We start from the raw sequence: 25,585 nt of genomic DNA on the forward strand, positions 1-25,585 counted from the left end.
AATTTTGTCAAACATTTAATTTCCTGCATTCTGATGAATCTTTATGCACCAATTTGTGCCTTTTCTACATCAATTTATGGTGGAAATGTAAAGGAAAACACAAAATTCAGGGGGACACATGCACATGTTCTAAATATTGAGGGGGAGCTAACGTTGAAAAGGGATATCGATAGCTAAAACAAACTTGTAATTTTACAAAACGTGTCCATAACGTTACACAAAACTTTGGCTAAAATACTAACACTGCAGCATGGGGAGTCATGTTAATTCCCTGCTTAGCAACCGAGTGCCGCTAACGTCAGGTAGTTTTCTAAGTTAAGTGAACATCACATTCAGACAGTGTACCGACAGCTATTAACTAGCAAGCTACTTATCATACTATCAGATATCATAGTTAATTCATTGACAACTAGCTAGCTAACATTGGCGTTAGCTGGCATATTGATAGGTAACGTTACAAATATAAGATTACCGTTACCGTTCTTTCCAACCGCTGCGAGTCATTTACTTTAGCTGCCGTTGTCATAAAAGTTTTCCCTACCATGAAAACTGCTTGGCTTGTTTACATTTTGGACAGGTGGTAGTGGGTAAATCTATCGCTGTTTCAGTCGCAAAACTTTCAATACAGGCATAGGGAAATGTCTTCTTACCATTTTTATTTCTATAAGGGTTATGGGAAGTGAAGTCCATAGTATGATCGGCTTGAGCAATCACCTCTAATTGTTGACTACATGTCCCAATTGTGCTTTCGTAAATTGAAACTTTTCGTGGCCATGGGAGTAAATCATTGCTACGGTGTGAAGAGGGGAGTCAATAACTCACGTTATGTTCACAGGCGTTACAGACCTTTCCGCATAATTTAAAAAAAGGGGGGGGGGGGGGGGCAATTCGATTCTTTACAAACATTGACACGTCCCACCCGGTTCCTACGACAAGGCAAATGTCTCAGTTGGTACTGTCACCCCGATTTTGATCCGGGCTGCAAAAACGATGGAATGATATTCTAAACAGCTGTTGAGTGTTGTACCCGTTGTGACGTGCTGGAAGTTTCATTGCGGAGTCCGTTCCTATGCCAACGCTCCCAGCCCTGATGCATTCTGCGGCGATAAAGATTCTAAGACAACTCGGCAATTTCTCTGGTTTAACGGGTTATTATCCAGCCTGAAACGGTGCGATGGTATTAGTAAACGGCTACATGTGTCATCTAACTTGCGAGTAGTTGGCTATCTCCCTGAATATGAATTAAATGTTTTTAACAGAAAGTAATTATAAATGCGATTTTATCCACGGAAACGGCTATACAAAAATGCTGGCTAGCTAGCTGGCTAATCACTAAACCAAGCTTGCAAAACGTGCAAACTCAACTGTGAAACTATACAAGACTACTAATATAACTTAGAAGAATCAGAGAAAAGAATAAACAAGAAAGAAAAAAGGTTTTAACAGTTTTAATTGGATTGCTGATAGCAGCTAGCTACAAACAGGATTCGCAGTTCACTTAACCATCTGTACCGCATGTGTGAAGAAATGGCGTGGTTTCGCGATAATTTAATTATTTTTTGATGACCAATGACAAAATTACAGAAAACTATGGACGCTAAAAAAGCTATAACTGTGAGTTTTCATTGGATGGGCAGATGATTCCTCTGGGTGGGCAAGGCTTATCTCTGGGTGGGCAATGCCCACCCCAGCCCACCCGTAGACACGCCCCTGCAGGCTACTGAAGTCAAGGTTCGAGTTCCACGCGTTTGATTTTCAGATGGATTCCGTTGAGAGAGCGAAGGACCAGGCGTTGGATTAATTTTGGGGTTCTTTCGGGATCTTTCGCCAGCTGGAACCGTCGGAGTATTAGCGCTGTTGCCACTTTCATCTCATTCATGGCGAACTTTTGGCCGATACAGTTCCTGTTTTGCAGAGGGAGAAAAGAACAAATGCATGGAACCATATTTTAGAAATCGCATTTTCCGAAGAAACCAAATATTTCCCAGATTGGTTTTACAGTGATAGGTGATGGCCCTTTGGTTGCCCCAGAATGAGCTATCAAAGTTAATTTAATCTTGTCCCAAATTATTGGCGACTTTTTAATTACACCCATGACCCTAGGAGTTCCAGAATGGCAACAGATTTCCATTCAGGTCTTTGACCTGGTTTAGTTCAGAACCCCAATCTCCAGATCCAGATTCCCTGGCTGGACAAACCCTCTTTAACCATGGGGACTTGTTCAAGGTAAGAACACAGCTGAAGAATTTTGGGAATTTTTAAGAGGATTGTTGCGTGGTGAGGAAGTGAAACCCTGATGCAAATCCTCCAGAGTAAACAGTCGGGTGGCAGTTTGACAGGAGACAGTCGGGCCAGTGGCAAAGGCCTCCCAAACTCCCGTGTGATCTTAAACTTGAGAGCTGTACTCTGACACCAAACCCGTTACGGAGCTGGAGAACTTTATCCGGAACAAACCTGGGTCCTGCAGAGAAGGGCACGAAGGCGTGGGGCGACCTCTTTGCGCAGTTTTCCGGCAGAAACCGCAAAGGATCAAACACCTTGAGGGACAGAGACAGATCGGTAAATAAATGCAGGTTATATTAAGCGGTAAAAGCTGTGGATGTGGGCGACCAGCTCCTGGTGGCCCTTATCCAGTAATGCAGAACTGTTTAACATGGGTTTGGGCTTTCAGTCATGCTGATGTAGCTGCCTGTGGGTGTGCAGTGAGTCGGTAGCTGGTGCGGCTGCAGACGTACTTCCGGGTTCTCCCACACTGTGGAATTCCTGTGAATGCCGTAAACGCTCGCCCCGACGAGAGAACCTGCAAGGTGTGAGAACGGGTCCAATCAAACGACAGCACCTGTCCCATGTGACTGATTTATCCTCACATTAACACAGTAGCATTCACACATTATTAGTTCAATTGTCCTGTTGATTAAATTCCGTTAAATTGTGTCTATATATAGTGCTCTTTTTAGAGACACTGTCACCCGACACAGGAACACAGGAAAATGGGCGACTGTTGACACTGGGATGGGCTCCTCTGTAGTCGGCAGACTTCTGAGGATTCTTCCCACTGATTTTTAAATTTTTTTGAGGGGGGGAAATGTCAGTGGATCCCAGCTATAGAGGGGTATAGCCTGGTGTCAGTACATAGTCTGGGTAAACAGAAAGTGGGGGATGTTTGTCCATTTGGCTACCACAGAAAATGAGCGATTGATAAAATCCGGTTTCGTTCCGTACCTTCCGGAATGCTTCTTCCGTCGAAGAAGGTCATGGGCTTGGTCAGCTTCCGGGATACCCACGGGACAGGGGGGTAGAGCCGATGGCACTCCTTCATGCACATGGTTGTGTACGGGATTTTACTCAGATCCTCCCTGAAACCATGCGGACAGTTAGTTCTGCGCACCGTTCATTTCACATGGACATGCGACTGAAAGACTGTAAGCGAAGTCTCTCTGTTCTCATATTTTTCCATTTAATGGGAAAATACATTCCATGCAGGTTATAACTATGAAACTACCACAGAGAAAACAACCAGTCTTTGTTTATGAATAGTGTCATTCACTAATGGACTGTCACACAGTTCTGTCCAGTCAACATTTTCCAGAGGGGAAATAGAAATCAGAACCCACCCCCACCCAAAACTGGGCAAATTCTGTAAAAACCAGGAAACCATTCCCCAACCCCTTGAGAGATAATTAGGCTGTAAAGCAGAGTCTGCAGGTTTTCATCATTTCCTGTCAAGCAGCTCTTTAGCCAATCAGCTAACTGGAGTCTGGATAACTGGAGATGTCCTCGATCTGCAGGAAGTCCCTGGGGAGAAGGCAAACTTGTGTCTGATTCCCAGATGGGGCTCTAAATAAATACAGGCAAATATCCAGCTATATGAATGGATTGTGTGAATAAGAACGTCTGTTCCACTAAAGGGAAACGATGGAAGGGGAAGGAGGAGTGAACCAGCTTGGGTTTTTGTTCCGGTACCAGTCCATGGTGTCCTTTCCCTCCAGGACCTGCAGCACCTCCTCTCGTGCCCTCTGCTGGTGCTCCGGGTTGCAGGCCAGGCTGTAGAGGATCCAGGAGATCCCGCTGGCCGTCGTGTCGTGCCCCTCGAACATGAAGGTGTCCACCTCGGCACGGATCGCCTCGTCCGACAGGCCCTGCTGCTGCTCGTCCTGGGACGGGGGGGGGGGGGGGGGGGGGGAGATGAGGTCAGTCTGTGCCCCTCCCACTACACACACATACACACACTCACACGCGCGCATGCACACACTCTCACACACACACACACACAGACAAATGCGCACACACATGCGTGCATGTACACCTCACACATACACATGCGTGCTCTCTCTCTCTCTCTCTCTCACACACACACTCTAACACACACTCTTACGCTCTCACACACACACTTCCATTCTGTTCCCTGCACTGAAATGCAGTATGATGAAGTTGTAGCAGATTATTTCAGTGTTGTTAACATTGTGAAGTTTTAATGCACTTTTGTATTATCTTATATTTCTCTAAATAGAATGGTGATAACAGGATGGAACAGGTAAATCAGGAGCAGGTATATTAGCAGAGGTGCAGAGGGGTTAATACATTAGCACAGGTATAGGTATACTGGCACAGGTGCAGAGGGGTTAATACATTAGTACAGGTATAGGTATATTGGCACAGGTGCAGAGGGGTAAATACATTAGCACAGGTATAGGTATATTGGCACAGGTACATTAGCACAGGTATAGGTATATTGGCACAGGTACATTAGCACAGGTAGCATACTCTTGCACACAGCAAAATATCGAGAAAGTCCAGGTTTCTCTTCTTTTGTATTCTCCCCAGTTCCTTCTCATTCTTCAAAGCTTCCTTCCTTTTTCGCACAACCTCCTCTGCAAGGAGACACATCAGAGAGAAGAGCTCAGTATGCACCCCCCCCATTTGAGAGGTTCATATTGGAGTCCAGCTCTGATACAGGACTGGGTCATTTGCTCTGATACAGGACTGGGTTATTTGCAATGATACAGGACTGGGTCATTTGCTCTGATACAGGACTGGGTTATTTGCTCTGATACAGGACTGGGTCATTTGCTCTGATACAGGACTGGGTTATTTGCTCTGATACAGGACTGGGTTATTCCTGGTATGAATGGGCCTTTGAAGGCAGAGATCATGGCTCCTGGTATGAGAGGTGCAGTGTTCCAGACAGGTGTGCTCTGCGGAAGCTGGTTCAGCTCACCTGTGTGCCGATGAGCGATCCTGCAGGCTTTCCGAAACCTGTATCCATGAGGGCTGAGGTTGAAAATGGTCTCGCTGTGGTAGGGAAACGTGCGGAACCTGAGTTTTATCAGGTAGCTCAGCTCATAGACTGCCTGGATGTATGAGTTGGTCCCACTGATAATATGGAGGGGGGGGGGGGGGGGGGGTGATGAGGAGATTTTCAGTAACCATGCCAACAACTACATTACCCATGATTTTTGTTATTTACGTATGTGCCACCGTCCCTGATGATGCAAAAAACTATGCGGATGAGGATAAACAATTCGAACAACTTGAATATTATTTCTAATGGGAAAGCTCAGGAGGTCTAATGGGGCGACATAGCTCAGGAGGTAAGACCGATTGTCTGGCAGTCGGAGGGTTGCCGGTTCAAACCCCGTCCTGGGCATGTCGAAGTGTCCTTGAGCAAGACACCTAATCCCTAACCCCTCTGGCGAATGAGAGGCATCAGTTGTAAAGCGCTTTGGATAAAAGCGCTATATAAATGCAGTCCATTTACCATTTAATGCTGCTACTGATATCATCTCTCTGGCTGGTGTGTGTCACAGGAAGAACCCTACAGTGAATGAGGGATATTTATATTCCCGTTTAAGGTGTGTTTTTAAGCTCGGAGATGCTGAGAGAAGGTGAATGGAAAGGGGACGTGCGGTTTGACTGGTGGGATTATGATGAACACACCGGCATCACAGTCCCACTAACCTCTCTATCTGGCAGTTGGTCTCGCAGCTGAATGCACACTTAATAATGCTGTCCAGCGTCATCAGGCTCACGTGCTCAAAAAGCTCAAACGACTCGTCTTTGTTGGCGTAGGCTTCCCATTTGTCCTGAGCAAGAGGAAGGAGAGACGTTAGCTTCACAGAAAAAGTCCCCATCTCTCAAAGCACCTTATTGTCAGTTTGTTATTTGTCAATCTCAGCCAACAACAAAATGGCCGCCATTTTTTGAAAGGGTTTGGCAAGAAAATTATCAGGGATGTTTGCTGCTTGTGTGAATGACTGATTTCTGAAATTAAACTGAGTCAAAGTTTAGTTCGGCTTGTGTGTTCACCAGCATGATTTTAGTACTGTCAGCCATTATTTTCACGTAGGGCTTGAGGACATCATAGTGGAACCCTGGTGTCAGGAGTCTTCTGTGTCTGAACCATTTCTTCCCCTGAGACACGACCAGGCCATCTCCTGTAGAAAAAGGAAAATACGAGAAGAACGCAAGAATACATAATGAGGAGAACAGGCCATTCAGCCCATCTAGAGCATAAGAACACAAGAATACATAAGGAGGAGAACAGGCCATTCAGCCCATCTAGAGCATAAGAACACAAGAATACATAAGGAGGAGAACAGGCCATTCAGCCCATTTAAAGCATAAGAATACATAATGAGGAGAACAGGCCATTCAGCCCATCTAGAACATAAGAATACATAATGAGGAGAACAGGCCATTCAGCCCATCTAGAGCATAAGAACACAAGAATACATAAGGAGGAGAACAGGCCATTCAGCCCATTTAAAGTATAAGAATACATAATGAGGAGAACAGGCCATTCAGCCCATCTAGAACATAAGAATACATAATGAGGAGAACAGGCCATTCAGCCCATTTAGTGCATAAGAAGACAAGAATACATACTGTGGAGAACAGGCCATTCAGCCTATCTAGAGCATAAGAACACAAGAATAGATACTGAGGAGAACAGGCCATTCAGCCTATCTAGAGCATAAGAACACAAGAATACATAATGAGGAGAACAGGCCATTCAGCCCATTTAGAGCATAAGAATACATAATGAGGAGAACAGGCCATTCAGCCCACCTAGAGCATAAGATATTCCAAAGATTTAAACTGCAATATTATATAGGGGCCCTAAAGGTAAAAGACCATGTTGTATTTTTTTAATACAAATTTATTGATTGGACCGTTGCATACATTTTCTGAATTCCTTTTCACCAGTCAATCAGCCTAGACTCTCAAACAATGGTGCTGTTTGTTGGAAAACATGGGAGCCACAGTTTACCCCTCTGAGGTATCTCACATTGTAGTGGGCCAGTTGCAGATAACATTGATTGTTTACCACCTAACCCAGTTAAATTGACCTTTTACCCCCTTGCCCAGTCAAATTGTCTCCCTTTGATATGCAGTACCATTGTGTGATATCCTCTACCCCCTACTTCAGTCCAACTCCCCCACACCTTGTTTCTTCCCCCCCAATGTCTGATTACCTCCCCCTCTTCCCTGTGATGTGTAAGATAACCATTTGGCCCTTTGTTTCCTTGAAGGAACAGGGTATAAGTATTCACTGTCTCCGTCATTTGTTGGTTCTTTTTGTTTATCTGTACTTGGGTAACAGACCCACTAGTTCCTTTGCTACATTAAAACTACCTATTTTGAAACAAAGACGTGCCTGCATTTATTTTTCTACTTACAAAAGTACGGCAGAATAAATTGAATTCTTAAAAATTCCACACTGTTTTAAGACACTCCGTCAACTCCGTTGACCATCCTACACTTCTGTCTTCCCTGACAGAATTGGGAATTTGCGGACCAGCCCTCAACTGGATTGCGTCCTATCTCTCCGGCCGCTCCTTCCAGGTTGCCTGGGCCGGTGCAGTATCAGCTCCTCGTCCCCTCACAACTGGGGTCCCTCAGGGCTCTGTCCTTGGTCCCCTCCTCTTTTCTCTGTATACTAGGTCCCTTGGCCCTGTTATTGCCGCCCATGGCATGTCATATCATCTCTATGCAGATGATATTCAACTTTTCTACTCTTTCTCTCCCACAGACACTCAGGTCTCCGATCGCATATCCGCCTGCCTGAGTGACATCCAGAGCTGGATGACCAAACACCAGCTCAAGCTCAACACAAGCAAAACGGAACTTCTCCATATTCCTTCTCTTACCTCTCCCACTTCTCATCTGCCCATTTCTTTAGGAGACACTCCCCTACACCCTTCGCAGAGTGCCCGAAATCTTGGAGTTGTGCTGGACAACAGGCTGGCACTCTCTGAGAATATCGCGGCAACCACCCGGTCGTGCAGGTTCATCCTGTACAATATCCGCAGAATAAGACCACTCCTCACCAATTATTCCACACAGCTCCTGGTCCAGGCCATGATACTGTCACGTCTGGACTACTGCAACTCCCTCCTGGCTGGCCTCCCAGCATCAGCCACCAGACCCCTTCAGCTCATCCAGAATGCAGCAGCACGTCTGGTTTACAACCTCCCTCGTGACTCCCACGTCACTCCCCTCCTCATCTCCCTCCACTGGCTACCAGTGCAAGCTCGCATCCGGTTTAAGACACTGGTGCTTGCTTTCCAAGCAGTCAAGGGGTCAGCTCCTGGTTATCTGCAGAAGATGATCAGACCCTACAAGCCGGCCAGATCGCTCCGATCGGCTACTACAGGGCGGCTGATTCCTCCCCCAACACGAGCAGCAACAAGGTCTCGACTCTTTGCAGTTCTGGCCCCACGATGGTGGAACGATCTTCCAGTGGAGGTCAGAACAGCAGAGTGTCTGAGCACCTTCAAACGGAAACTCAAGACGCACCTCTTCTCTGTGTACCTCTCTCCTCTTCCCTAAACCCCCTCCCATAACTATTAAAAAAAAAAAAAAAAAAAAAAAAAAAAAATTTTTGGTTCAGACTATCTTGTTTCTCCTTAATGTATGCTATCATAGTAAAGGCTTTTTATCTGCATTTTGTTCAATGGACTTAAGTGGACTTGATCCTGAGTTTGGTTACACTGTTGTAAGTCGCTCTGGATAAGAGCGTCAGCTAAATGCCTATAATGTAATGTAATGTAATGTAAAAAATAAGATTTGTTCCTTCACAAGACAGGCCTACATAGACACTTTTAAGGTTTGATTTTACTTCCCACAGTATTACCCATGATATATATGCATGATATGTTCTTATGCAATTATTGTATCACATGCACTGCAGATGCAAATTAGCGTGATGCTAACTGGTGCAATTTTAACTGTGCATGGTCCCTGCTAAATTAACAACAATATAAAGTAAACTAACTAATGAACATAAGAATACTTAATGGGGAGAACAGGGCAGTACCGCATCAAGCCTTTTCAGCTGTCATACTAATAATGTGGAATCAGCTTCATATTTTGGTGCTTATGCAAAAACATAATAAAGTACAATCAATAAATGTATATATTTTTAAATATACAGCATTGTCCTTTACCTTGGTCCTTTAGGGTCCCTGAATGATATTGTAGTTTTTATCTTTGTAATATCTTATTTCAAAATGTAATTAATTTTCTGGTAATAATGTGTTTTTCCATTTTAACAGTTTAAATCAGTCCAAATGAAGAATAAATATGAAGGTCATTTGTACACATAGCACACAATATGAAGTAATAAGGGTTATAATGAACTTAGAGCTTGCTTTATTGTGTTAGTATTCGTGTGTGTGGGAGAGAGACAGAGACAGTGTGTGTGCGTGTGTATATAAAACATTTTAGATAGAATAATCTTACCAATCCATGGAATAAGGAATTTATATGCAATGTCATCTTTGGGCTCTGTTATGAGATAAAATATGAGAAAAATGAAAAAATTTCCCCCATGAAATCCAAGGCTGAAATAAGAGATATTTTGAAGAGCAATCACGCAGAAATGACAGGGCAGCCGACTCTCACCTGTTGAGGTCAGTGTCTTCACATATTCCGGGTGATGGATATTCAAGAAGGAAACAAACGGCCCAAACCATAGCGGAAACGCCAGAGGATACGACTCTCCCCATTGCAGAAGTTTATCCAAATCCGTCCCATCTTGATGAAACTGAGAAGGACATTTAGACGAATGTGAGTTGATATTTAAAACATCGGCCGGGTTTATTTACGTATTCTAATTTCATACGATCCTTCAGTCAACATTGTAAGTGTGGACTTTGTGACATCTGACTGCTCAGAAGAAATGGTTCGTAACAATCGTAACCCAACCAAACGTATAATAGTCCGGTTGAACAGAATGGAGCCTACTACTTTTCTAATCTTTATTGCTGGTCATATATACAAGTCACGCAGTGATTCCGGTCTTGGGGGAAAAAGAAAACGCTGCGAAGCAATAAGAGTGTAAGTTTGTTTTGTGTAAGTTTGTTCCATTGCTAAAAAATTCAGTCGTTGTCACACAGTTTAAGCTTCCATTTCTGTTGCACGTTTGCATTTTTAAAATTACAATTATTCAGCACAGGTTAACCTGAAATCTCGCCGCTTACAACATTGTTTCGCCACACTGTCGAATGACGGAGGGACGACTTGGTATCCATAACATCCCAACAGTCTTCCTGATCCCGGTAAATATCACTACTATTTTTTATTTTTGATGTATACTTTACGTATTGCAGACAGCTGCAGATATCTTGTTGACGTGTTTTTTCCGGATTTCAAACGTTTTAAAAACATTTTCTTACGGATAAAGTGCAACTGTGACCTGTCCTGGATCTATATAGCCTACTCCACAGCTTGAAAAGTTGTGGCGTCGAGGTGGTCAGAAATTTGCCACCGCAACTTCACAGCAAAGTTATCAAAAAAAAAAAAACTTTACTTTTTCGCGCTAGAATACTGTTTTCTCTCAGTACGCTAGTAGCATTTCTAATAAAAATATAAATCACGTATTAGCGCTACGTGAATACTTAACAGTCGTTTAGTGACTTCGCGAATGCGCGAGTTGGTGGCATACCTATGGCCAATCAAACAGCAGAATAAAATAGTTTACCTCGTGGACGTGTCCGTAGAGCCAGTGCACAGGTGGTCCCGGAAAAGACCGGAGAACCTGCATCCATTTGTGTCTTTCGACATATAGCTTTGTGATTTTCAGCACCACAAGGACTAAACAGAAAACGAACGCTAAATGGTAAATGCGTCCTAAATTCAAGGAAAACTGCGCATTCCTAAGCGATTCAACCAGCTGCATCGCGAAATGAAATTCTCTGATTCAATGGACGGAGTGTAGCACAGTGGGTAAGGAACTGGGTTTGTAACCGAAAGGTCGTAGGTTCGATTCCCGGGTAAGGACACTGCCGTTGTACCCTTGAGCAAGGTACTTAACCAGAATTGCTTCAGTATATATCCAGCTGTATAAATGGATACAATGTAAAAATGCTATGTAAAAGTTGTGTAAGTCGCTCTGGATAAGAGTGTCTGCTAAATGCCTGTAATGTAATGATTCAAAACAAAAACTGGACCGTACGAGGTGACCTAGACAACCACGAAGCGACGATAATGTAGCACAACAGCAACAGATTCGTACCAAGTACAGGACTTGACTGCAGGACATGGGAGAGGCGGGGTTGGATGTTGATGGGAAGGGGTTGTTTGGGAAGGGGAGGGGCAGGCCCCCCATCATGGCTCCTGCCCCCCATCATGGCTCCTGCCCCACCCTCATGGCTGGTGGGCGGGAAGTCGCCATAGAGACCCCCGCTGAAAGGGAAGCTCTGCAATCTCCGCCCTGCCGAGTCCTCCAGGCCTAGTGCATTTAGGCCCTCCAGCTTCTTCTTCTGTGGTGAGTGGAGGAAGTGACCAGGAACATGGCATTTACACCTCAGGGATCTCAAACTCAAATCCTGGAGTGTCTACTGTTGCTTTAAATCACTTATAGGGCTGTGGACTCATATGCTGCTTAACTTTCAAGGACCATGTCAATTAATTAATCAAAGATTACATGAATTATGCTTGATCAGCTCAGTTAGTGGATGTAAGAGCTAATTCAATGCCACTGCACTGTATGCTGTATATAGTGTGTATGGCACATTAACCCTACCTTCATGGGGACCACTGCCCTGTATGCTGTATATAGTGTGTATGGCACATAAACCCTACCTTCATGGGGACCACTGCCCTGTATGCTGTATATAGTGTGTATGGCACATTAACCCTACCTTCATGGGGACCACTGCCCTGTATGCTGTATATAGTGTGTATGGCACATAAACCCTACCTTCATGAGGACCACTGCCCTGTATGCTGTATATAGTGTATGGCACATAAACCCTACCTTCATGGGGACCACTGCCCTGTATGCTGTATATAGTGTGTATGGCACATAAACCCTACCTTCATGGGGACCACTGCACTGTATGCTGTATATAGTGTGTATGGCACATTAACCCTACCTTCATGGGGACCACTGCCCTGTATGCTGTATATAGTGTGTATGGCACATAAACCCTACCTTCATGGGGACCACTGCCCTGTATGCTGTATATAGTGTGTATGGCACATAAACCCTACCTTCATGGGGACCACTGCCCTGTATGCTGTATATAGTGTGTATGGCACATTAACCCTACCTTCATGGGGACCACTGCCCTGTATGCTGTATATAGTGTGTATGGCACATAAACCCTACCTTCATGGGGACCACTGCCCTGTATGCTGTATATAGTGTGTATGGCACATAAACCCTACCTTCATGGGGACCACTGCCCTGTATGCTGTATATAGTGTGTATGGCACATAAACCCTACCTTCATGGGGACCACTGCCCTGTATGCTGTATATAGTGTGTATGGCACATAAACCCTACCTTCATGGGGACCACTGCCCTGTATGCTGTATATAGTGTGTATGGCACATAAACCCTACCTTCATGGGGACCACTGCCCTGTATGCTGTATATAGTGTGTATGGCACATAAACCCTACCTTCATGGGGACCACTGCCCTGTATGCTGTATATAGTGTGTATGGCACATAAACCCTACCTTCATGGGGACCACTGCTGTCTGTATCATGTTTCTGAATCGCCCAACCGAGGGATCCACGTCCTCTGCAAAGAAAAACACGCGACATGCTGTCTGTTGGTCCTGTGCGCGTGTGCTTGTGCGTGTATGTGTGTGTGTGTGTGTGTGCGTGTGTGCGTGTGCGTGCGTGCGTGCATGTATGTGTGTGTGTGTGCGTGTGTGAGTATGAGTGTGGTGTGTATGTGTGTGTGCGTGTGTGTGCATGCATGTGTGTGTGTGTGTGTGTGCATGTATGTATGTGTGTGTGCGTGTGTGAGTATGAGTGTGGTGTGTATGTGTGTGTGCGTGCATGTATGTGTGTGTGTGTGTGCATGCATATGTGTGTGTGTGTGTGTGTGCATGTGTGGTGTGTGTGTGTGTATGTGTGTGTGTGTGTGTACACACTCTCACACAAACACACACACACAGTCTCACACACACAGGGTTTCCAGCTCTGCTGTTGCTAACGGGGGGTTGGGGTGGGGGGGGGAGGGGGGGGGGGGGGGGGGGGCAGCTGCACTCACTGCTGTGGCTACCGGTGGGGTTAGGGTGGTGGGGGGGGGGGGGGGGGGGGGGGGGGGGCAGCTGCACTCACTGCTGTGGCTAACAGGGTGTTGGGGTGGGGGGGTGGGGGGGGCGGGGGGGGGCCCAGCTGCACTCACTGCTGTGGCTACCGGTGGGGTTAGGGTGGGGGGGGGGGCAGCTGCACTCACTGCTGTGGCTAACAGGGGGTTGGGGTGGGGGGGGTGGGGGGGGTGGGGGGGCGGGGGGGGGCCCAGCTGCACTCACTGCTGTTGAGGTCGATGAGGAACAGCCTCTTCAGGTGTTTGTGGTACACCAGGGCCGCATGAACGCGGGAGCAGGACTGGTGGTCGATGATGAAGTCACACATGTCCGGGTTCCTCCCAAACAGGTAATACTTCTTCTCATCGATGATCAGCTTCTACGGGCGTGACAAAAGACGCACGCACACAACTGCTGTATGCCATAAACACGTCAAACCAGGGCTACGCCTGTGTATTTGTGCGTGTATGTGTGTGTGTCTGAGTTTATGTACGCATGGATTTGTGTGTGTGTGTGTGTGTGTGTCTGAGCTTATGTACGCGTGGATTTTTGTGTGTGTGTGTCTGAGCTTATGTACGCGTGGATTTTTGTGTGGGTGTGTGTGTGTGTGTCTGAGCTTATGTACGCGTGGATTTTTGTGTGGGTGTGTGTGTGTGTCTGAGCTTATGTACGCGTGGATTTTTGTGTGGGTGTGTGTGTGTGTCTGAGCTTATGTACGCGTGGATTTTTGTGTGGGTGTGTGTGTGTGTCTGAGCTTATGTACGCGTGGATTTTTGTGTGGGTGTGTGTGTGTGTCTGAGCTTATGTACGCGTGGATTTTTGTGTGGGTGTGTGTGTGTGTCTGAGCTTATGTACGCGTGGATTTTTGTGTGGGTGTGTGTGTGTGTCTGAGCTTATGTACACGTGGATTTTTGTGTGTGTGTGTGTGTGTGTGTGTCTGAGCTTATGTACGCGTGGATTTTTGTGTGTGTGTGTGTGTGTGTCTGAGCTTATGTACGCGTGGATTTTTGTGTGTGGGTGTGTGTGTGTGTCTGAGCTTATGTACGCGTGGATTTTTGTGTGGGTGTGTGTGTGTGTCTGAGCTTATGTACACGTGGATTTTTGTGTGTGTGTGTGTTTGTGTCTGAGCTTATGTACGCGTGGATTTTTGTGTGTGTGTGTGTGTGTGTGTCTGAGCTTATGTATGCATGGATTTGTGACGCTCCCAGCCCTGCTTGCGATAAAGATTCTAAGACAACTCGGCAATTTCTCTGGTTTAACGGGTTATTATCCAGCCTGAAACGATGCGATGGTATTAGTAAACGGCTACACGTGTCATCTAACTTGCGAGTAGTTGGCTATCTCCCTGAATATGAATTAAATGTTTTTAACAGAAAATAATTATAAATGTGATTTTATCCACGGAAATGGCTATACAAAAATGCTGGCTAATCACTAAACCAAGCTTGCAAAACGTGCAAACTCAACTGTGAAACTATACAAGACTACTAATATAACTTAGAAGAATCAGAGAAAAGAATAAACAAGAAAGAAGAAAGGTTTTAACAGGTTTAATTGGATTGCTGATAGCAGCTAGCTACAAACAGGTTTCGCAGTTCACTTAACCATCTGTACCGCATGTGTGAAGAAATGGCGTGGTTTCGCGACAATTTAAAGGAGCAGCACTAAGCACACCCATACCGTCAAAATGGCCAATAGGAAAGCGGTGCATTTTTTGATGACCAATGACAAAATTACAGAAAACTATGGATGCTAAAAAAGCTATAACGGTGAGTTTTCATTGGATGGGCAGATGATTCCTCTGGGTGGGCAAGGCTTATCTCTGGGTGGGCAATGCCCACCCCAGCCCACCCGTAGACACGCCCCCGCAGGCTACTGAAGTCAAGGTTCGAGTTCCACGCGTTTGATTTTCAGATGGATTCCGTTGAGAGAGCGAAGGACCAGGCGTGGGATTAATTTTGGGGTTCTTTTGGGATCTTTCGCCAGCTGGAACCGTCGGAGTATTAGCGCTGTTGCCACTTTCATCTCATTCATGGCGAAGTTTTGGCCGATACAGTTCCTGTTTTGCAGAGGGAGAAAAGAACAAATGCACGGAACCATATTTTAGAAATCGCATTTTCCGAAGAAACCAAATATTTCCCAGATTGGTTTTACAGTGATAGGTGATGGCCCTTTGGTTGCCCCAGAATGAGCTATCAAAGTGAATTTAATCTTGTCCCAAATTATTGGCGACTTTTTAATTACACCCATGACCCTAGGAGTTCCAGAATGGCGACAGATTTCCATTCAGGTCTTTGACCTGCTTTAGTTCAGAACCCCAATCTCCAGATCCAGATTCCCTGGCTGGACAAACCCTCTTTAACCATGGGGACTTGTTCAAGGTAAGGACACAGCTGAAGAATTTTGGGAATTTTTAAGAGGACTATTGCGTGGTGAGGAAGTGAAACCCTGATGCAAATCCTCCAGAGTAAACAGTCGGGTGACAGTTTGACAGGAGACAGTCGGGCCAGTGGCAAAGGCCTCCCAAACTCCCGTGTGATCTTAAACTCGAGAGCTGTACTCTGACACCAAACCCATTACGGAGCTGGAGAACTTTATCCGGAACAAACCTGGGTCCTGCAGAGAAGGGCACGAAGGCGTGGGGCGACCTCTTTGCGCAGTTTTCCGGCAGAAACCGCAAAGGATCAAACACCTTGAGGGACAGAGACAGATCGGTAAATAAATGCAGGTTTTATTAAGCGGTAAAAGCTGTGGATGTGGGTGACCAGCTCCTGGTGGCCCTTATCCAGTAATGCAGAACTGTTTAACATGGGTTTGGGCTTTCAGTCATGCTGATGTAGCTGCCTGTGGGTGTGCAGTGAGTCGGTAGCTGGTGCGGCTGCAGACGTACTTCCGGGTTCTCCCACACTGTGGAATTCCTGTGAATGCCGTAAACGCTCGCCCCGACGAGAGAACCTGCAAGGTGTGAGAACGGGTCCAATCAAACGACAGCACCTGTCCCATGTGACTGATTTATCCTCACATTAACACAGTAGCATTCACACATTATTAGTTCAATTGTCCTGTTGATTAAATTCCGTTAAATTGTGTCTATATATAGTGCTCTTTTCAGAGACACTGTCACCCGACAGGAACACAGGAAAATGGGCGACTGTTGACACTGGGATGGGCTCCTCTGTAGCCAGCAGACTTCTGAGGATTCTTTCCACTGATTTTTTTTTTGTTTTTTGAGGGGATAAGGCTGAAGACTGAGGAGGAGACTTCTTTGATTGTAAACACAGGACCACAGCAAGGCTAAAAAACCCTGCATGCCTTTAAGCAGCTCACTCCAGGCGTGTTGTGATGTTACGTCCCACGTGTGTGTGTGTGTGTGTCTCTCTCTCATTCTCTTTCTCTCTGTCTTTGTTCTGTCTGTCATTCTCTGCAGGACCCCATTCCCATTTGTCTCATCTGCCGTCAATCATCATACCATCCTTGTCCTGCCTCCACCAATCAGAGGGCTCCACACCACCCCGGCTCCTCCAATCAGTGGACAGCTTCACTTTTTAAAAACCTGGGCTTCCCGTTTTGGGTGCTCTCATTTTGTTAGTCTGTCATGAGCTTTTGCCGTACGTTTGATTGTTGCTGGTGTTTAGTCTTTGTATTGTACCGTTCCCTAGTGTGTTGACCATTGTGTATCTGGTTACCCTCTGTTTGTCTGTCCTGTTGTATTCCGTGTGGCCACGCCAAGGCCTTGGGACTGGGTGGGACAGGTGCCTCTATACACTAGCACAAGTAGTTTTGGGTACTTGTAAGGACACCTCAGGTTAGGAGTGGTTGCCACCTGCTGTTTCTGTTTGTTAGCTAGAGTAGGAAGTCAGGCTTTTGTTTTGTAAATATACTAGTTAGATAGCCTTGTCCTACTTTTGATTTTCAGACAGCTCTGTTTGGTTTTGTTGTTTTCTTTTCTTCAGCAACACTTGGGCTCCTTGACCTCGGTGGTGTGTCTTGTGCCTCATTTTGTGTCTCGTAAATATTGTACATAGCCGCTTGTATTTTCACTTTTCCACTTTAATCACAGTAAACACTTTTCACTTGGCAGTCCGTTTCAGTCACCTTATCATTATCACCACTGCTCATCTTTACATCACCCAGTCTATATATATAATTATATAATTATGTTAGTCACCCTATGTACCCCAAGACCTTTGGGTTCGTAACGTGATTATATCACAACTAAGGGGTGTTGTTTGGCACCGACGTGCTACAGAGGTGGAATTAATGTATAACCGTAATGTATGAGTTCACTTCAGCGTTTCTGCCGGAAATTTATGTTCATAAAACTTTATTTAAAGGCTTTATTTTAATAACCCACCCTTCTGTCTGTAAGGTAACGTTCATGAACCCAGGCTGAGGGAATATGGAGCTGCTCATGACCGACGGATTTCTGTCCCCCACCCCCACCCCCTTCCCCCCCGTTGACCTCGTGCTCCTGCCACAAAATGAAATTGGACTGTTATTTGCTTTTCTTTTCTTTTTTAGTGAGGCAATAAATGACAGCTGAAGACTGAGCCACTGTCAATGTTTAAACCCATCTTCTGACTGCAAGGCAAAGGTTACTCTGACCTGCTTTCTCATATGGCAGTGTCACTGTGATGTGAGCAGCTCCGTGGAGCCCGCACACTGAAACTCAACATACACCTTCATTCCAGTTTCACCTGGCGAACATCCACTGCTGAACATCTGCTGTTGAATAAAAGAGCATATGGAGCTTCAGTGTTTTCGGGTTTTACCAAATTGTTTGTGTTGGGCTCACTCAGGCGAGCACCTGAGCACGTGCGTGTACAGGAAACTCATCATCGTTACCCACACCAGGACAACTGCGATGATCGTTACCCACACCAGGACAACTGCGATGATCGTTACCCACACCAGGACAACTGCGATGATCGTTACCCACACCAGGACAACTGCGATGATCGTTACCCACACCAGGACAACTGCGATGATCGTTACCCACACCAGGACAACTGCGATGATCGTTACCCACACCAGGACAACTGCGATGATCGTTACCCACACCAGGACAACTGCGATGATCGTTACCCACACCAGGACAACTGCGATGACCACTGGAATCTCAAAACACGGGCGTTTGGTTGTTTCTCTTGTCGACTCTGCGGAAAAACGAGCGAATGATAAAATCCGGCTTTGTTCCGTACCTTCCGGAACGCTTCTGCCGTCGAAGAAGGTCATGGGCTTGGTCAGCTTCCGGGAATGCCCAGGAACAGGGGGGTACAGCCGAAGGCACTCCTTTATGCACATGGTTGTGTACGGGATTTTACTCAGATCCTCCCTGAAACCATGCGGACACATTACAGGCATTTAGCAGACGCTCTTATCCAGAGCGACTTACACAACTTTTTACACAGCATTTACAGTGCGTCCATTTATACAGCTGTATATATACTGAAGCAATGCAGGTTTTAAGTACCTTGCTCAAAGCAGAGTTCAACCTGGGAACTGAACCTGTGACCTTGTGTTCTGTAGGAAGAGCTGGGTGTATGTTTGTGTTCCGGTGGAAGAGCTTGGTGTACTTTTGTGTTCTATTTGTAGGGCGCAGTGTGTGTTCTGGTTGTAGAGCTCGGTGTGTATTTGTGTTCTGGTGGAAGAGCTCGGTGTGTGTTTGTGTTCTGGTGGAAGAGCTCGGTGTGTGTTTGTGTTCTGGTTGTAGAGCTCGGTGTGTGTTTGTGTTCTGGTGGAAGAGCTCGGTGTGTGTTTGTGTTCTGGTTGTAGAGCTCGGTGTGTGTTTGTGTTCTGGTTGTAGAGCTCGGTGTGTGTTTGTGTTCTGGTGGAAGAGCTCGGTGTGTGTTTGTGTTCTGGTGGAAGAGCTCGGTGTGTGTTTGTGTTCTGGTGGAAGAGCTGGGTGTGGGTTTGTGTTCCGGTACCAGTCCATGGTGTCCTTTCCCTCCAGGACCTGCAGCACCTCCTCTCGTGCCCTCTGCTGGTGCTCCGGGTTGCAGGCCAGGCTGTAGAGGATCCAGGAGATCCCGCTGGCCGTCGTGTCGTGCCCCTCGAACATGAAGGTGTCCACCTCGGCACGGATCGCCTCGTCCGACAGGCCCTGCTGCTGCTCGTCCTGGGATGGGGGGGAAAGATGAGGTCACTCTGTGCCCCTCCCACTACACACACATACACACACTCACACTCACACGCGCGCATGCACACACTCTCACACACACACACACACAGACAAACGCGCACACACATGCGTGCATGTACACCTCACACATACACATGCGTGCTCTCTCTCTCACACACACACACACACATACACACACACACTCTAACACACGCTCTCACACTCTCACACACTTCCATTCTGTTCCCTGCACTGAAATTACTGAAATGCAGTATGATGAAGATGTAGCAGATTATTTCAGTGTTGTTAACATTGTGAAGTTTTAATGCACTTTTGTATTATCTTATATTTCTCTAAATAGAATGGTGATAAGATGGAACAGGTAACTCAGGAACAGATATATGAGCAGAGGTGCAGAGGGGTTAATATAATAGCACAGGTATAGGTATACTGGCACAGGTGCAGAGGGGTAAATACATTAGCACAGGTATAGGTATATTGGCACAGGTGCAGAGGGGTAAATACATTAGCACAGGTATAGGTATATTGGCGCAGATACATTAGCACAGGTAGCATACTCTTGCACACAGCAAAATATCGAGAAAGTCCAGGTTTCTCTTCTTTTGTATTCTCCCCAGTTCCTTCTCATTCTTCAAAGCTTCCTTCCTTTTTCGCACAACCTCCTCTGCAAGGAGACACATCAGAGGGAAGAGCTCAGTATGCACCCCCCCCATTTGAGAGGTTCATATTGGAGTCCAGCTCTGATACAGAACTGGGTCCTTTGCTCTGATACAGGACTGGGTTATTTGCTCTGATACAGGACTGGGTCATTTGCTCTGATACAGGACTGGGTCATTTGCTCTGATACAGGACTGGGTTATTTGCTCTGATACAGGACTGGGTTATTCCTGGTATAAATGGGCCTTTGAAGGCAGAGATCATGGCTCCTGGTATGAGAGGTGCAGTGTTCCAGACAGGTGTGCTCTGCGGAAGCTGGTTCAGCTCACCTGTGTGCTGATGAGCGATCCTGGAGGCTTTCCGAAACCTGTATCCATGAGGGCTGAGGTTGAAAATGGTCTCGCTGTGGTAGGGAAACGTGCGGAACCTGAGGTTTATCAGGTAGCTCAGCTCATAGACTGCCTGGATGTATGAGTTGGTCCCACTGAGAATATGGAGGGGGGGGGGGTGATGAGGAGATTTTCAGTAACCATGCCAACGACTACATTACCCATGATTTTTTTATTTACGTATATGCCATTGTCTCTGATGATGCAGAAAAATATGCGGATGAGGATAAAAAATTAGAACAACTTGAATATTATTTCTAATGCTGCTACTGATATTATCTCTCTGGCAGGTGTGTGTCACAGGAAGAACCCTACAGTGAATGAGGGATATTTATATTCCCGTTTAAGGTGTGTTTTTAAGCTCGGAGATGCTGAGAGAAGGTGAATGGAAAGGGGACGTGCGGTGTGACTCACCTCTCTATCTGGCAGTTGGTCTCGCAGCTGAATGCACACTTCATAATGCTGTCCAGCGTCATCAGGCTCACGTGCTCAAAAAGCTCAAACGACTCGTCTTTGTTGGCGTAGGCTTCCCATTTGTCCTGAGCAAGAGGAAGGAGAGACGTTAGCTTCACAGAGAAAGTCCCCATCTCTCAAAGCACCTTATTGTCAGTTTGTTATTTGTCAATCTCAGCCAACAACAAAATGGCCACCATTTTTTAAAAGGGTCTGGCAAGAAAATCATCAGGGATGTTTGCTGCTTGTGTGAATGATTGATTTCTGAAATTAAACTGAGTCAAAGTTTAGTTCGGCTCGTGTGTTCACCAGCATGATTTTAGTACTGTCAGCCATTATTTTCACGTAGGGCTTGAGGACATCATAGTGGAACCCTGGTGTCAGGAGTCTTCTGTGTCTGAACCATTTCTTCCCCTGAGACACGAGCAGGCCATCTCCTGTAGAAAAAGGAAAATACGAGAAGAACGCAAGAATACATAATGAGCAGAACAGGCCATTCAGCCCATCTAGAGCATAAGAACACAAGAATACATAATGAGGAGAACAGGCCATTCAGCCCATCTAGAGCATAAGAATACAAGAATACATAAGGAGGAGAACAGGCCATTCAGCCCATCTAGAGCATAAGAACACAAGAATACATACTGCGGAGAACAGGCCATTCAGCCCATCTAGAGCATAAGAACACAAGAATACATAAGGAGGAGAACAGGCCATTCAGCCCATCTAGAGCATAAGAACACAAGAATACATAAGGAGGAGAACAGGCCATTCAGCCCATCTAGAGCATAAGAACACAAGAATACATAAGGAGGAGAACAGGCCATTCAGCCCATCTAGAGCATAAGAACACAAGAATACATAAGGAGGAGAACAGGCCATTCAGCCCATTTAAAGCATAAGAATACATAATGAGGAGAACAGGCCATTCAGCCCATTTAGAGCATAAGATATTCCAAAGATTTAAACTGCAATATTATATAGGGGCCCTAAAGGTAATAGACCATGTTGTATTTTTTTAATACAAATTTATTGATTGGACTGTTGCATACATTTTCTGAATTCCTTTTCACCAGTCAATCAGCCTAGACTCTCAAATAAGATTTGTTCCTTCACAAGACAGGCCTACATAGACATACCTTTAAGGTTTGATTTTACTTCCCACAGTATTACCCATGATATATATGCATGATATGTTCTTATGCAATTATTGTATCACATGCACTGCAGGTGCAAATTAGCGTGATGCTAACTGGTGCAATTTTAACTGTGCATGGTCCCTGCTAAAGTAACAACAATATAAAGTAAACTAACTAAAGAACATAAGAATACTTAATGGGGAGAACAGGGCAGTACCGCATCAAGCCTTTTCAGCTGTCATACTAATAATGTGGAATCAGCTTCATATTTTGGTGCTTATGCAAAAACATAATAAAATACAATCAATAAAGTTATATATTTTTAAATATACAGCATTGTCCTTTAGGGTCCCTGAATGATATTGTAGTTTTTATCTGTGTAATATTTCAAAATGTAATAAATTTTCTGGTGATAATGTGTTTTTCCATTTTAACAGTTTAAATCAGTCCAAATGAAGAATAAATATGAAGGTCATTTGTACACATAGCACACAATATGAAGTAATAAGGGTTATAATGAACTTAGAGCTTGCTTCATTGTGTTACTATTCGTGTGTGTGGGAGAGAGACAGAGACAGTGTGTGTGCGTGTGTATATAAAACATTTTAGATAGAATAATCTTACCAATCCATGGAATAAGGAATTTATATGCAATGTCATCTTTGGGCTCTGTTATGAGATAAAATATGAGAAAAATGAAAAAATTTCCCCCATGAAATCCAAGGCTGAAATAACAGATATTTTGAAGAGCAATCACGCAGAAATGTCAGGGCACCCGACTCTCACCTGTCGAGGTCAGGAGTGTCTTCACATATTCCGGGTGATGGATATTCAAGAAGGAAACAAACGGCCCAAACCATAGCGGAAACGCCAGAGGATACGACTCTCCCCATTGCAGAAGTTTATCCAAATCCGTCCCATCTTGATGAAACTGAGAAGGACATTTAGACGAATGTGAGTTGATATTTAAAACATCGGCCGGGTTTATTTACATATTCTAATTTCATACGACCCTTCAGTCAACATTGTAAGTGTGGACTTTGTGACATCTGACTGCTCAGAAGAAACGGTTCGTAACAATCGTAGCCCAACCAAACGTATAATAGTCCGGTTGAACAGAATGGAGCCTACTACTTTTCTAATCTTTATTGCTGGACATATATACAAGTCACGCAGTGATTCCGGTCTTGGGGGAAAAAGAAAACGCTGCGAAGCAATAGAGGCGTTGTTTTGTGTAAGTTTGTTCCATTGCTAAAAATTCAGTCGTTGTCACACAGTTTAAGCTTCCATTTCTGTTGCACGTTTGCATTTTTAAAATTACAATTATTCAGCACAGGTTAACCTGAAATCTCGCCGCTTACAACATTGTTTCGCCACACTGTCGAATGACGGAGGGACGACTTGGTATCCATAACATCCCAACAGTCTTCCTGATCCCGGTAAACATCACTACTATTTTTTTATTTTTGATGTATACTTTACGTATTGCAGACAGCTGCAGATATCTTGTTGACGTGTTTTTTTCCGGATTTCAAACGTTTTAAAAACATTTTCTTACGGATAAAGTACAATTGTGACCTGTCCTGGATCTATATAGCCTACTCCACAGCTTGAAAAGTTGTGGCGTCGAGGTGGTCAAAAAGTTGCCACCGCAACATCACAGCAAAGTTATCAACAAAAAAAAAACTTTACTAACGGTTCGCGCTAGAATATTGTTTTCTCTCAGTACGCTAGTAGCATTTCTAATTAAAATATAAATCACGTATTAGCGCTACGCGAATAATTAACAGTCGTTTAGTGACTTCGCGAATGCGCGAGTTGGTGGCATACCTATGGCCAATCAAACAGCAGAATAAAATAGTTTACCTCGTGGACGTGTCCGTAGAGCCAGTGCACAGGTGGTCCCGGAAAAGACCGAAGAACCTGCATCCATTTGTGTCTTTCGACATATAGCTTTGTGATTTTCAGCACCACAAGGACTAAACAGAAAACGAACGCTAAATGGTAAACGCGTCCTAAATTCAAGGAAAACTGCGCATTCCTAAACGATTCAACCAGCTGCATCGCGAAATGAAATTCTGATTCAAAACAAAAACTGGACCGTACGAGGTGACCTAGACAACCACGAAGCGACGATAACGTAGCACAACAGCAACAGATTCCGCGGTCGTACAAAGTACAGGACTTGACTGCAGAACATGGGAGAGGCGGGGTTGGATGTTGATGGGTGGGGTTTGACAGCTAACTCCGCCCATCGACGCTTATAATAGGTAAAGAGCAATTCCGCCTCTCGAATAATCATCTGCAAGTCATTTTTTCCAGGACTGGGACCATAACGCGTCGATAGGAATCTGGAGAGCGTAGGAGGGGCCAGTCAGTGAAGCCGAGCCTCTACTGCGCCTGCTTGAGGACAAAAGCGCTTGATGTCCATTGAATTCAATGTGATTTAACAACCAAAGAAAACCGCATCGGTCAATTTTTTTGCGATCATAAAATTCATTATTTGCACCAGTTTCTGAAACAATGGTTGTTTCGGTCCAGCAGTATTGGGAAAACATTTAGTAAAATGTACATATTTCATTACATAATGGACATTTTCCAATCTGTGCATTAAGTAACCACTATCAACAAACTTTGGTGTACAGCCAACATCAGTGTCGTCACCATTCAAAAGAAGAAGCAGGACCAAGTTTCCTTTGTGACAAAAATTAGTTAATGTATTGGTTTTTATTTTTCCAAGAGGTGCAGTTTACAAATTAAAAGTTGTGTCTGATCTCCAAGAAGGACAGTTAAGGGTCATTTGAACACAAATTTAAACATGACTGTACAAAACTAGTAGAAATTGCTTTCCATTATTCACAAGTTTAAAACGATCACACGCTGGTACTTCACAGAATAGAATGATCACCCTGCAAACGGTGTGGGGATTACATGCTATAAATTGTGTATGTGTGTATACATATATATACACACCACATGGCCAAAAGTATATGAACACCTGGCATCTCATGCAAAATGATGGGCATTAATATGGATTTGGTCCACCCTTTGCTGCTATAACAACCCCCCACTCTTCTGGGAAGGCTTTATATTAGATGTTGGAGCATTGCTGCATTGGAGATTTGCTTCCATTTACCCAGAAGAGCATTAGTGAGGTCGGGCACTGGTTGGGCGATTAGGCCTGGCTCAGTCGACTTCCCAATTAAACCAAAACGGTGTTGGATGTGGCTCAGGTCAGGGCTCGGTGTGCATG

General features: G+C 45.0%; 3 protein-coding genes and 1 long non-coding RNA gene across 5 annotated transcripts in view; 1 reads left to right on the top strand and 3 right to left on the bottom strand.

Annotated features, from left to right (window-relative positions):
• Window positions 1-1,617: 1,617 nt before the first annotated feature.
• On the bottom strand, window positions 1,618-11,197 carry LOC118226534 (cytochrome P450 4B1-like). The gene is made up of 12 exons (XM_035416271.1): window positions 10,985-11,197; window positions 9,907-10,048; window positions 9,745-9,789; window positions 6,307-6,434; window positions 5,959-6,083; window positions 5,219-5,373; window positions 4,765-4,871; window positions 3,964-4,154; window positions 3,223-3,356; window positions 2,736-2,800; window positions 2,455-2,537; window positions 1,618-1,904 (listed from the first exon to the last, which is right to left on the bottom strand). The coding sequence occupies exons 1-12, from the start codon at window positions 11,180-11,182 to the stop codon at window positions 1,727-1,729; spliced, it is 1,551 nt and encodes a 516-aa protein (XP_035272162.1). The 5' UTR covers window positions 11,183-11,197; the 3' UTR covers window positions 1,618-1,726.
• LOC118226547 lies at window positions 10,085-17,632 on the top strand. Of its 2 annotated transcripts, none has more exons than XR_004765053.1 (3): window positions 10,085-10,341; window positions 10,455-10,562; window positions 16,980-17,632. It is a non-coding gene; the product is annotated as an uncharacterized LOC118226547 (long non-coding RNA). The 2 variants fall into 2 exon arrangements; XR_004765054.1 differs by having other exon boundaries at window positions 10,460-10,562.
• On the bottom strand, window positions 15,087-24,519 carry LOC118226525 (cytochrome P450 4B1-like). Its single transcript, XM_035416259.1, has 12 exons — window positions 24,199-24,519; window positions 23,119-23,263; window positions 22,957-23,001; window positions 21,503-21,630; window positions 21,155-21,279; window positions 20,681-20,835; window positions 20,252-20,358; window positions 19,480-19,670; window positions 18,754-18,887; window positions 16,443-16,507; window positions 16,162-16,244; window positions 15,087-15,611 (listed from the first exon to the last, which is right to left on the bottom strand). Exons 1-12 carry the CDS (start codon window positions 24,394-24,396, stop codon window positions 15,434-15,436), a joined length of 1,554 nt encoding a protein of 517 aa, XP_035272150.1. The 5' UTR covers window positions 24,397-24,519; the 3' UTR covers window positions 15,087-15,433.
• A 503-nt stretch (window positions 24,520-25,022) lies between these two features.
• Window positions 25,023-25,585, bottom strand: part of ppp1r8b (protein phosphatase 1, regulatory subunit 8b) — a 7,902-nt gene continuing 7,339 nt past the window's right edge. Inside the window, exon 7 of the mRNA XM_035416282.1 lies at window positions 25,023-25,585. This exon is cut by the window's right edge and continues 1,900 nt beyond it. The gene's annotated coding sequence lies outside the window, so the exon portion shown is untranslated.

Source organism: Anguilla anguilla, chromosome 1 (genome assembly GCF_013347855.1).
Source record: "Anguilla anguilla isolate fAngAng1 chromosome 1, fAngAng1.pri, whole genome shotgun sequence".
NCBI lineage: Eukaryota > Metazoa > Chordata > Actinopteri > Anguilliformes > Anguillidae > Anguilla > Anguilla anguilla.